A 12,144-nucleotide genomic window follows, 5' to 3' on the forward strand; every position below is an offset into this window, starting at 1 on the left:
ATGCTTTTGTCTGGTGTCTGAGGCCCATTGTGAGACACACAGGCTGTTGTTGTTGGAAAACAGTGGACTGTTATGAAGAAGCATGAAATGACCTTTAGTAGTTTTTGCACAATACTACCATTGATGCTTTAACACAATTCAACAAACTGCAGTACAGCACAAGAACATGACACAGAAGCAGGGAGGAAGGGAAGCTGGAAAAATATGTGGGCACGAGCAGACAGGGATTATATACCATTGCAGATGTGTACAGACAGCTGTGAAGTGCAGATGTACTTATTCATTCTTACATGTAAAATGGATAGTTGTCTTTCCCACTTGCCAAGTTTTTCTTCTAATGTCTGAGTAATTTTAGGTACACACTGATTCTTACCTGTATGTCAACCTGTTTGTCCTGCAGCATCTGCTGCAGCTCCAGCAGGCTGTCTTTGAGGGAGTGCAGTTTGAGGGTGAGCTGCTCCGCCTCTCCCTTGGTCTCAGCCCGGCCCTCCAGCAGCAAGCTCTCACTGTGGACGGAGAGCTCGGATAGATACGACACTTTCTGCTCGATCTCAAACAGCATGTTCTGGAAAGGAAACGGTTGATAAAATGAATTCTCACAGCTATTTGTCCATGCTTAATATAGTTTGACAAGACCCTACTTCATTAGAGTAAAAAGGACCCTCCCTTTCCATGTCCAATGAGAATAGAAGGGGAAAAGGGGGATTAGAGTTGTATCCCCTCCTTTCATACAGTGACATAAGGGTCCTTGGCAGAGATGGGGAGGTGTTTTCCACAACAATAGAGTGTGCCCCATATAACTCTATTCTGTTTAGCTCTGTCACTGTTATTAAGCAGGACGGCAAAGAAACTCTTCTCTCTCCACTTTTTACTTCAAAAGCCTCCCGATGATATTTTTTGAATTCCAAAACATTTCTATGAAACAGCTTTACCCAAGTTTTTCTGTTCTGTTTTGATTGACACAAATTCACAGAATTTCTTACAGAATAATACAAAAAGTTAAGGCTCAGCAAAGTATTTGATTAAGCATAAGCCACAACACACTGTGCTTGAGTGGTTTTAAGCTGCTTACAGTGTTGAGTTTCTTGCAGACTTTTAATGTACTGTTCACTGAATACCTAAAAACATTCAATCAGTTAAACTAAACTGAAGACCTAAGAAAAAATCTACTTAGGTCTAAGGAAAACTTCTATCCTAAGCATAAACCTACATCTTGTGTATCACATTTAAAAATGACTTATTTTCTCAAAGCCCTTCATAGTTTTTGTTGCTACTGTTCTACTCTCTGCTGCTCTTGTTAAGGGTCCATTCCTGTCTGAATTCCTCTACTTCAGCATTTTCCCTTCCCTTCATTTTTCATAAACAGTGACACATCATGGACTTTCGAGATACAATCCATACTAAAATAATCTAAGCTTGCAGACAGTTTGTACCCCCTGGAGATGAAGCTCCGCACGAGCCGGACCTTAGACCTGAGCCTCACAGGAGGCATATGTGAGCTATAATCAGCTTACTGACTCCCAGCTGCTGCAAACACGCTTCAAATCACTGATTGCTTTTGCACAAGCAACACAACTAACATTATTACATCTGAGAAGCCAATTATAATGCATCAAAGGATAAAGGATAAAGTCCAGTTGTGATCATTTACCACTGATATAATGTTCCTGGACCTGCATGACTGAGCATCTTCTAAGCTAACAAACTACATTTCTATAAACAGTACAAGGCCTAACTAATTCAAAACTAAAACATCAATACTAGAATAACAGAGAGGCCTAAAGGTTGATTTGTGATACCAGAATATTTGTTCCTAGTTAAAAAAAAACCCTGAGTAAAACCTTTACAAAGAATCAATTCTAGCCACTGCTGCTACCATTTAACCAAAGCTGCTAATTATCCTACAGAAAAAGGTGGTGTTACCATGGAAACAATGCTTAGTGGTGTGTTGGAGGACTAGATAAAGCGTCCCACCTTAATACCAACCTCAATGTCTAAGTCTGCTCATATTTTCTTTTATTCTGAAATATTAAGTTAAAGTTCTGTGAACTTATTCTGTTCTTGTTCAGTTTTTGGGGATGAACCTTCCAGTTTGTGTGTGGAAAAAAATAACAACAGTCATTTAATACAGAGGGAATGGATCCAAGGATAGGCACTATTTTTAGAACAATGAAACTTGATACTTTACTTTAGTCTTTGATAGCGCTCCTCTAATAAAACAGATGAACACAAACCTTCATAATCTGTCTGGGAAACTAAGAAGACTTCAATAGCTTTGCTCGACTGTATCAGCTGAAAAAACTTTCAAATATCTGGAGATCTTAAAGTTTAACCTTGAACAAATATCCAGCTTAAAATCCTTCAGCACTCCGCCAAACATTCAAGTCTTTGATAAGAGATGAAATGTCTTACCTGGCAGTCAATGAGCTGCTCCTCCATGTCCATGTCTTCATTTTGAGGCTGAAGGGCAGAGCTGAGAGTGGCACGAGTGCTGAGCAGCCAGTGGTCGAGCTCCTCTGCCTCACTGTGGTAACGCTGCAGTGCCTGTTCCTGTCGCTGCTCCTCTAACTGTTCGCTTAGTTTCTCCTGTAGTGACAAACATGTTACGACTATCAGGCATTTATGCTCAGCAGCAGTTAAAAAATTAGGTCAGTATATATAGTGTGATGAAATATAAAATCTATGGGAATTTTGGATGCCCACCTCCAGAAGCTGCCGTTTCCCAGAAGCCTTCATTCGAATGGTGGCCATCCTTTCTCCCAGCACAGTGAGTGTAGACTGGAGGGCCAGTTGGTCCCCAGGCTCCCCATCACTGTCACTGTCTGCAAGCTCCTCAGAAAAGCACATCTGTAGCTCACCAATCTCATCCTGCAACATCAGGATCTCGTCCATCAGAGCCTAAACAGACAGAAATAAGAAACGTATGAGACATTAAAAAAAGTAGGTGATGAGGATTACTGCTGCAGAACAGACAGAAAAGAAGATGGTGAAGGAGCAGCAAAAGGGTGTTTGTCCAAACGGCCTGAAAGTACTGTTACAAAAAGGAACTGTATCAGCCCTAGCTGTGATGTTGGCATAGCAACGGAGAAAAGCGCCATGCAGTCTGTGCAACCATTGCACAGTCCAATGCAATATTAGACCCCTCAATCATTCCACTGTTTCCCCAGAGGAGACTGTTTTGTCATCTTTGTCTTTTTCACCAAGATCCCCATCAGATTACTACTCTTACAGTCATTAACTATATTGCTCCTCCACACAATTTGGCCAATATCTCTAGACCTCCATATTAATCTGCGCTCTCTCTCTCTCTCTCACCTGGTGTGCAGCCATCTGGCTCTCCGGGGTCTTGTTGGGCTCCAGGCCTTCATTGAGTGCCCCCTCGATGGACTCCATTTTGGTGGAAATAGACTGCAGAGACTCTTGGTAATGTTGCTGCCGCTCCAGAGCCTCATACAGGCTCTTCTGCTTCTCGCTGATCTGTAGCAAGAAAGAAATTCATGATTCCTAAGTTCTTATGATGTATTTGGTTTTGGCATATATTACAAGATTCAGACAGAATTTGGCTGACACTGATGTAGTGTTTGTTTACTTAAATTCATATCGATGATGATGATGACATACCACATTCTTGAGTGTCTCCCAGGATCTCTGTAGGTCATCAAGGTTAGCAGCACTGGTTTCCATAGATGGGTCGTAGAGTTCCTGGAGGGGCGCTCGGCTGAGTGTAGTTCGACCCTATGACAAAGACATGAGTGTGGGTTTCATTATTGTGTCAGGGTGAAACATACTAGTAACAATGCATTTCGACTGCCACGCTGTACATAGTGCTGACCACAGGTGATACTGTAAAGCAGCTGGACTAAAACTGACTCCCATCTGTTCCAGCCCTCTCATTAAACATTCACAGGACACCGCATTTCACTGGGACTCACACACACTTGAGTACTTCCACACAGAGGGCAATACAAAGTCAAAATGTAGTCCCAGTGAGCACTACGTAACACATGTGAGTTAGATTAGTTAGGTTCCTATTAGATTAGAGTTTTACTCTCACAGTTTCTAACTACCTTTGACCTTATTGGCTTCTTTCAACATTAAGGCTCAATGACCATGAGACAACTTGTAAATGTAGTATTTTTTTAGAAAATGACACATTGTTCTTAGAGCAAAAAGCAAATTGCTTCAGCAAAGTAAAGATGCAAACTGATAAAAATGGAAAAGCAGGGACTGCAAAGCAAATCTGCAGCTGTTTCAAACAGACAAGTTACTATTCATGATGGCGAGCATTGTTTGGAGGTGTAGAAAAAGTGGGAAGGGGTTGAGTGCAACACATCCACCTTAACAAGTAATATGGCCACATTCAGCATTATTAAAATCTGAGTGAAATGCAGTAGGGTAAGAATGTGCACTATGTGCTACACCAGCAGTAACTGTATCCATCAGTGTCACTGGGTACAAAAGCATCTTTGAGACACTGTGATCTGAAGCGCAAAATAGTGCAACCATTTATCTCAAGTCTAAATACTTGGTGACTCATCAATTCACAGGTTAAGGTGGTGATTTGTTATGAGGATTTTGAGGTGTAACATGTAAAATGAGTTGGGGTAGTATGGAAGCTGGGCAGGTGAGGTGGTGCTGGAGGGCTATGGAGGTTGCCAGGGTGGGGTTTGCAGTACCTGGTTAAGAGGAGCATCAGCGCTAGCCCCTGGAGAGGGGGAGCGGCAGGCAGGGGGAGAGGAGACCTCGCTGTTGGTGCCCTCCTCCCCTGACTCCTCTGTCACAGGAGAGAGGAGTGTGTGGCAGCGGCCGGCTGTCATCTGACCACACATACACACCGCACCATGAAAAGTACACACATCAAAGAAGCAGGTGGAAGAAAAAGGAGGGGGAAAAAACAGAAAAGAGGCCGATCAAAGGAGTGAGGAGACAGACAGAGGACAATCGAGAGGGAGAAGAGAGCATAAAAATTAATGGGGAGTGCAGGTTAGGCAGATTGCAGTGAGCACACGGGTATTGCTGATTAATTAGACAGTGAGTAATCAAATAGCACCGACTTGATCATATTACTGCAATTGACATCAAACACTCTGCTGTTTTTGCATTGGGAGAGCATTAGAGAGACATAATTCAGAACAGCCTTGCTTTGTGCAGACACCAGACTCCACTGACAATGACTGAGCCACATTTTTACAGGATACATCAGGGTAAAGGAATGACCCAAACCAGGAAGATGATAATCACATATGCAAAAAGTACACACACATTGATTATTCACACCACACACTCACTCACGTACAGTTATGCATTCAGAACCATATTACCAGTGTTTTTTGTAAATATTTCTATTTTAGTTTTAGCAGGAGTATTTCTCTTCAGTATAAGTTATAGTTATATACTTGTAAGTATTCATACAAGTATGCACATGTGAAAGCTAATGGACACTATCAGTATTATAACCACCCAGACTTAAACAAAGGAAAGATAAAGTACAGCACAGCCAACAGAAACTAAGAAACTACAGGAGCAGCTGTCCTGGAAGTAGCACAGTTGTCAGTGTGCCTGCATGCTTCACTAGAGAAGCAGAGGCGAAATGTGAGCCAAGCCCAACTGGGCTGCTTTTTGGCAGTTAATGCAGGACTCGGTCTACTAATGGAGATTGTTGTTATATAGTGAGGACTTTTTCCTGGGCTTTATGATGCAATGCGACGAAACAGAGAGCCTCAGCAAACCAGTGTTTGTGGCTAAACATAGTGAGATTTGCTGAAGCTGACACAGAAAGGTAAAAAACACTAGTCATGAAAAATGAGGGAACTAAGTATGTCTGACAGTAAGAAATCAGCCATTCATTTAAACACACAAACGCACACATGCAGTAATATCCTGTTTCCTTTGCCTGCTGAGACGAAACACACCACAAACAACACCAGCAGAGCAAAAAGAAAAGAAATCTGATTCAGAAAGAGAAGAGCCGATGAGACAGAGAGACACAGAGAGAAAAGTAAGGCAGTAAGTGAGAAAAACGTAAATTAAATTATCCAGCTGAGAATGAAATGTGATAGTAGGCAGACAGATTCAGGCTAATATGATGTGAAGGAGGTGAGAAAGAAGGTTTTACACAAAAAGAGACTGCTTAAACAGCAACAGTGGAGGAGAGAAAAGGATGAATGAAAAAGAAAAGGGTTATGGTATTTTGAGTGCAATACAAAAATGACGCAGAAGCAGAAATAAAGAAAATAATACCGACTAAAAAACTTCCAAACTTTTTAGTTGTGTGAAAAAAATTGAGGGACTTTAGTATCATGACTTTTCTAGTACATGATCCTATCAAGGTGGCATCTGAACTTCCTAAAGTAATTGTACAACAGGAGAACTGGTCTTGCTACAAATGGTCTTGCCCCCACAGATCTTAACTTTATCTGATCTGACTGAGATAACATGAAGAGAGTGAGGCTGATGAAACAGCCTGAATCCACAGAGGAGCTATGGCAATAGGCAACAACCCTACCTTTGATGTAAGTCTTTGTAAGAAGTAAACTAATAAAAAAGTATGAATTGTATCTTCAGAATTCCTTTGGTATCTTCTGTATATTTACCAGTCATGGACAACTGACCAGGGACACGTGAGGCTTTATTCATGGATTTTCATCCTGTTAAAAATGTCTCTGAACTTAAGACATCTCATCTGGTTTCTTACTTGATGATAGCTAATTACCGTATACTGAAACAGAATGATCTTTTAACATCTGGTGTGATCCACTGTATCACAGTTTGAGAACGAGTGAGAGAAATACAGAACGGTGAAAGTTAGACAACTCATGCAAACACACACAAACATATACAGGCACATGTAGCGTGTACGTGTGGAAGTCTGTGTGATTGTGTATATCCAAAAAAAAGGCTTTGCCACTCACCATGACGACAGAGGGGTGTGTTGGAAGCTGCTTGGTGGTAGCTGCTGTGGTGTTTGCCATACCACTGGGCAGCTCCTCATCACTCAGTTCCTCCATGCCATCTGAGAGGCCCTCCACTTCACTGACGGTCAGCAGCATAGTGGCGTGTTTGGCCTTCACAGTCAGCATCTTGCACTTGGAGTGGAGCGAGGCGATCTGCTCCTGGTAGCCACGGATCTTCTGGGCTAACTCCTGTCAAAACATCCCCCAAGAATCAGAAAACACCACCACCCCCAAGACCAGGAAAGTATGGTTCAGTCCGCAGTTAAAGATCAATAGTTCCTGGTTAAACACAATCCAGAGAAAAGGGGGTGGCTGCGTTGGTTCAACGTTGAATGTGGTGCCGGTATGAGGGGAGTAAGTGGAGCAGACGCATTTTCTTCTTTCCCCGGTCTCTTGCTTTTGGCTTCACAGTGTTGTAAGTGTAGACAGAGAATAGCACTGCCTCACTCTCTCTTTTTTCCCCCTCTCTGTGTCTCTCTCTTCTGTATCTCTGAGCCAATCAGAGCAGCACAGAGGCGGGTGACTCAGATCAGCGGTGAAGCCAACAGACAGGATGTTTGGTTGCGACTGAGACCCTTGCAGAAATAGTTCAAAATCCCTCAGACACTCCCTCTTGTACACATACACAAACGGCAGCAAAAAACAGGAAGTGATCTCACTGCCCTGCATCCCCCCTCCTCTGTTTGTCACTTCCCTTCTCCACCAATCCTAGGGGCAGATTCCTTTCACAAAAGAGAGCCTTATGGAAAGAGGGAGTGCTTATAGAAGAAGAATGACAGAGATGGTGTCAAATTACAGCCCTGCTGCCTGCCGGCAGGCTAGGTCCAACTCCTCCTCCCTCAATACTCCTCCCCTATCTACTCCCTCTGTCCCACAGATGGTCAATGCACTGATAATCAGGTCATGTGACTAACTGGGCCAGTGGAATTGCAGCTATCTGTTCAGCTTAGAGATCACACTTCAACACAACACTGCCATGGCCACTGACTTGATACCAAGCTATTGCAGCATCAAGAAAATATCTTCAAATCATGAAAGAGTTCACATGTTTTGAAAATATAAATATAGATAGAGACAACATCTGCCAGACCCATGCAGGAAAAGTCAAATAAAATTTGACCTGTTTTTGTGCAGGTCTTTGCCTCAAATACACTACACAGCAAGTGAAACTGCAACAGAAACCAGACACATAGCTTGAATAGCTCAGGAGAAGGCCATCTAACTATGTCATCTATCTGTGCAGATTAGATTTACATGGCCCTCTGGATTAAGGAGGAATGTGTGTGAGTAGGGACTGTAGCAGCACAGTAACATGTTCTCAATGTCAGTGTCAAAACAGGATTTAGTTACTTTGATGGAAAAATACATATAAAGTGGACATTATTTTCATATATAGAAAAAAACAACACCTTCAGTCACCAAAATTACTGAATGACTCAGTCAAAAGAGTTGCTTAGAACCCTGCTTTACCTTACTCACTAAGAGACAGAGTGTATTTCCTGCTGTCACAGCTTCTCCGTTTTTGACTGTTCTATACTGTAACGTACTACAGGAAATACATTATGACTCTGATTTAAAAAGCACAAGCACATTAATTTCTTAAGTGTCAACACACTGACTTCTGAGTTCAACAGAGAGTGATATTATTGCAGGGACACTAAAAGACTAAGATTATTATTTATAATAACATTAACAATATATATACATGTTTTTTTGGAAACATGACACTTGTATACAGTTTAAACAGGAACAGGGCACTAGTATGTTTCTATGGTTCTGAATTACAGTGCTTTCATAAAGGGGAACCTTCATTTGACAGTACAGAATTATATTTTTAGACTTGGGCCTTTCTGTGGGGAGTTTGCATGTTTCCTCTGTTCCTTTACCTCAACAGTCATTTTCTCATGAAATTGTGTTAAGCAGTTAGTGTAGCTAATGAATTGATGGACATTAATGCAATAGTTTGTGGATAGCCCTTCATGTTCCAACATGACAGAGCCTGTGCACAACTCAAGGTCATTGATTTACAAGTTAGCCATTGAAGAACAGTTAAACACTTATTGCCTAACCTCACACTTGCTTTTGTGTGTGAATCCATCTAAACATGTTTCCAAATCCTTTTCCTATTTCAGTAGGAAGATTGAAGGGAAGCATGTGTGTTCAGTCGTACCTCATGGTGGTGTATCTGAGCCTGAAGTTCCTGTATGTTATTGGTGGAAACGGGTCGGTCCTGAATGATGTGGTGAGCTTCTTCTATTAATCTCTGGAGGTTCTTCACTTCCAGTTCATACTGCTCATACTGCACCACAGCCTCCTGCCAAAGAGGAAACAGGACATCATAAAATGTGACATTATTGATCCCTAAAGGGAAAGGATCTTCTTTTCTCTTACCTCTCCAGACTCAGGGATCACTCCACAAATTCTACTATCATGTTGAGTCCTATGTGTAAAGTATATCCGTCTGTGTGTCCATATGCAAATTATTGTGTGGTATTTATTTATATGGAGAAACACCCTGGATTTTCAAATATGTATATGTATCATACTCAGTATATACAGGCAGGCAGCGACAATGTGTTTGGTAAAAATGTGGGTTAATTTAGATGTTTGTCCTCAACATAGTCCTTGGATGCCAGCTGCTTTGAAGGCTAATCTTCACTGCAAAACGAGGGCCAAAAGAAAACACTGACATTCCAAAGAAGGCATGCTGAGACAGTTCGGAGCAAAATTTCAACCATCCACCCCAGCAGGTGACAAACTTCATAATGTAAACGATATAAGGCTTGACTCAAACTATCTTGTATTAACACTATATCTTTTTTTAAACTGGATGGTACAAGTACACTGTTTATTTGTATATATAATTATAAAATTTGGATTTTATAAATAACAGATGATCATCAGCATTTACAATACCAAGACTGCCCTCTACCTGCAGGATGTTGCATTGCTGGATGGTGGTGTGCTGCAGTTGGCTGGCTTCTTGCTGCAGACTCTGAGCTGTACGGCAGATAGGCAGACTGGCCACCACCTCCTCTGGTAAGCGAAGGGCGCTCTGACACTGCTGTACCGCAGCCACCTGCTGCTTAAAGCTCTCCATTTCAACCAGCAGACGCTGATAGAAGCACAAAGAGGATATATAAGTAAAAAAAAGAGAGATGCTAGGTGTGTAATGAAGCAAGACTGTGTACCGGCTATATTTACCTGTCTCTGTGTGAGCTGTTCTCTGAGACTGAGCTTGTTGAGGTCAGGGGAAGCAAGTGTAACTTGGATCTGGTCTACAGCAGCATGGAGACTCTTAACCTCTGCCTCAAGACGCAGCATATCCTGAGAAGAGACATGGCATGAGAAAAGGGTTACAAAACTATAAATTGCAGTATAGAAGTATTTACATAAACTGAAAAATCTGTTTAAAATGTATTTTAACCAATCAGATTGAGCTTGATTAGACAGACGTGCATCTGTTTGAAAACTACTCATTTGCAAATTCTACCCAGATGCATTTCATGGTAAGAAAACTAAATTTCACGTCACTGCAAATTAAAGTTGTGCTCTGCAGTCTGGGCAAAGAAAAATCAAACTCACATGAGGAATTGTAAACAGATTTCCAATGCAGAATGTTATTATCAACAATCAGCAACAGATTGTCTTTTGGGTACCAGCTGTGTGGCAAACAGATTAGTGTGACAGATTATTGCAACACAAGCTATGACAGCGCATTTCATTATGATGCTGTAATGTAACCAGAATAACCATCAGGGGGCACTGTTGGACTGTGGCACTGTTGTGTTTTGACTCTGAAGCCATATGCACCTCTCAATAATGTTTGGATTTATAAAGTCACAAAGTCTTATTCTTCACCTCATCAGTAATAAAAACGAAAAAAAAAATAAAAAATTTGTTCACAGTAGTCTAAACAAACAGGCTGACAACCACTGATTTCTCTAATATTTTGCAATAGTGCAATTTACGGTACCTTTGCGGCATCCTGCAGACTCTGGAGGCGAGTCTTGGCAGTTTGCTGCAGCTCTTCTGTGCGTCGACTGAGGTGTTTCACCTGCTGGCTCCACCCTTCCGTCTGCAACACGTCCGCTAGCTGCCCCTCCCTCTCCCCCATGGCCTCCAAGTCACCATGGAGACCCCGACACTCCCGCAGTAATGCCTGTCACCAAAGGAACACACTGTAAATTACAAGCCACAGAAAGGAGCCTCTTCCCTTGCAATTATACTAATTAAGGTCGGCCAGTACAGTGAATGGTATGACATCTCACTGGAAGTTAAACATGTGTGAATATAATTAGTGGGGTATTTGTAGATTCAGTAGGTTAATGGTGGAAAGTGAAGTATTTATTTTTGTAAAAATTTCACTCAAAACAACAGACTTCTTATGCTATTTGCACTGCCTCCTGTGAGACTCATTAAGTCTTACCTGATGTGCTCGAATTTGCTCCTGCAGCTGGGATGCAGAGCTCCAGATGATATTACTGGTGACCAGAGCCTCAGCTTTTTCTGTCCAGCCCAAAATGAATGCCTTCATGCCCTGATATTCCTCCACCTTCCTTTCTGCCTGCTCAACAGTTAATAAGGAAATTGAGTAATACAACAAACCTTAACAAATCTCCATATCAATCAATGTTATTTATTAATGGAAGAAATATCTGAATGTGCATCTCACCTTCTTCAGTCTGCTGACCCTGTCCTGTGCCTGCTGCGTGGTGTGACGCTGCACCTCTGTCAGTTTAGCCACAGCATCACCCAGCTGCTTGCACAGTAGAGGGTTCTGCTCCCCAAACTCCTGCACAGCTACTCCTAACTCTGCCAGAGAGCAGCCACATGACTCACACTCTTCACAGAGAGCCTAGATAAGCAAGCACAGAGCACAGTAAACGGTGAACTTCTAATCCCAGGTGGTTATAAACAGTCAAATTTAGAGTGTATTTGTATAAGAATCAGCTTTCTCTTATAGCAGTAGTTAATTAAAATCTGACCACAGTGTATAGATGACAAGTTGCTTCTTTATAAGAGGCATTTGGACAACTTCTTGGCCCGGAGCAGTGATTAATTAGTCTACACATGTGGTATGTATCCAGAATGGCATGCTACTCCTTTAACTGCACCTTACCTGCAGGCCTTTCGGGTCTACAGATGGGCAGACTGGTAAGGGAAGAAAAAAAAATGTTGGGGGGACATG

General features: G+C 41.9%; 1 protein-coding gene across 1 annotated transcript in view; it reads right to left on the reverse strand.

Moving 5' to 3' along the window:
- syne1a (spectrin repeat containing, nuclear envelope 1a) overlaps positions 1-12,144 on the reverse strand; it is a 75,553-nt gene that overhangs the window by 25,646 nt on the left and 37,763 nt on the right. Inside the window, exons 50-62 of the mRNA XM_028397898.1 lie at positions 11,629-11,811; positions 11,383-11,520; positions 10,930-11,115; positions 10,158-10,280; positions 9,886-10,068; positions 9,124-9,267; positions 6,912-7,142; positions 4,677-4,817; positions 3,622-3,735; positions 3,316-3,477; positions 2,704-2,898; positions 2,413-2,586; positions 374-565 (exon numbers count right to left, since the gene is read on the reverse strand). Of these exons, the coding sequence (XP_028253699.1) occupies positions 374-565; positions 2,413-2,586; positions 2,704-2,898; positions 3,316-3,477; positions 3,622-3,735; positions 4,677-4,817; positions 6,912-7,142; positions 9,124-9,267; positions 9,886-10,068; positions 10,158-10,280; positions 10,930-11,115; positions 11,383-11,520; positions 11,629-11,811 (2,166 nt within the window). The remainder of the gene's footprint in view (positions 1-373; positions 566-2,412; positions 2,587-2,703; positions 2,899-3,315; positions 3,478-3,621; positions 3,736-4,676; positions 4,818-6,911; positions 7,143-9,123; positions 9,268-9,885; positions 10,069-10,157; positions 10,281-10,929; positions 11,116-11,382; positions 11,521-11,628; positions 11,812-12,144) is intronic.

This window comes from Parambassis ranga, chromosome 24 (genome assembly GCF_900634625.1).
Source record: "Parambassis ranga chromosome 24, fParRan2.1, whole genome shotgun sequence".
Lineage (NCBI taxonomy): Eukaryota > Metazoa > Chordata > Actinopteri > Ambassidae > Parambassis > Parambassis ranga.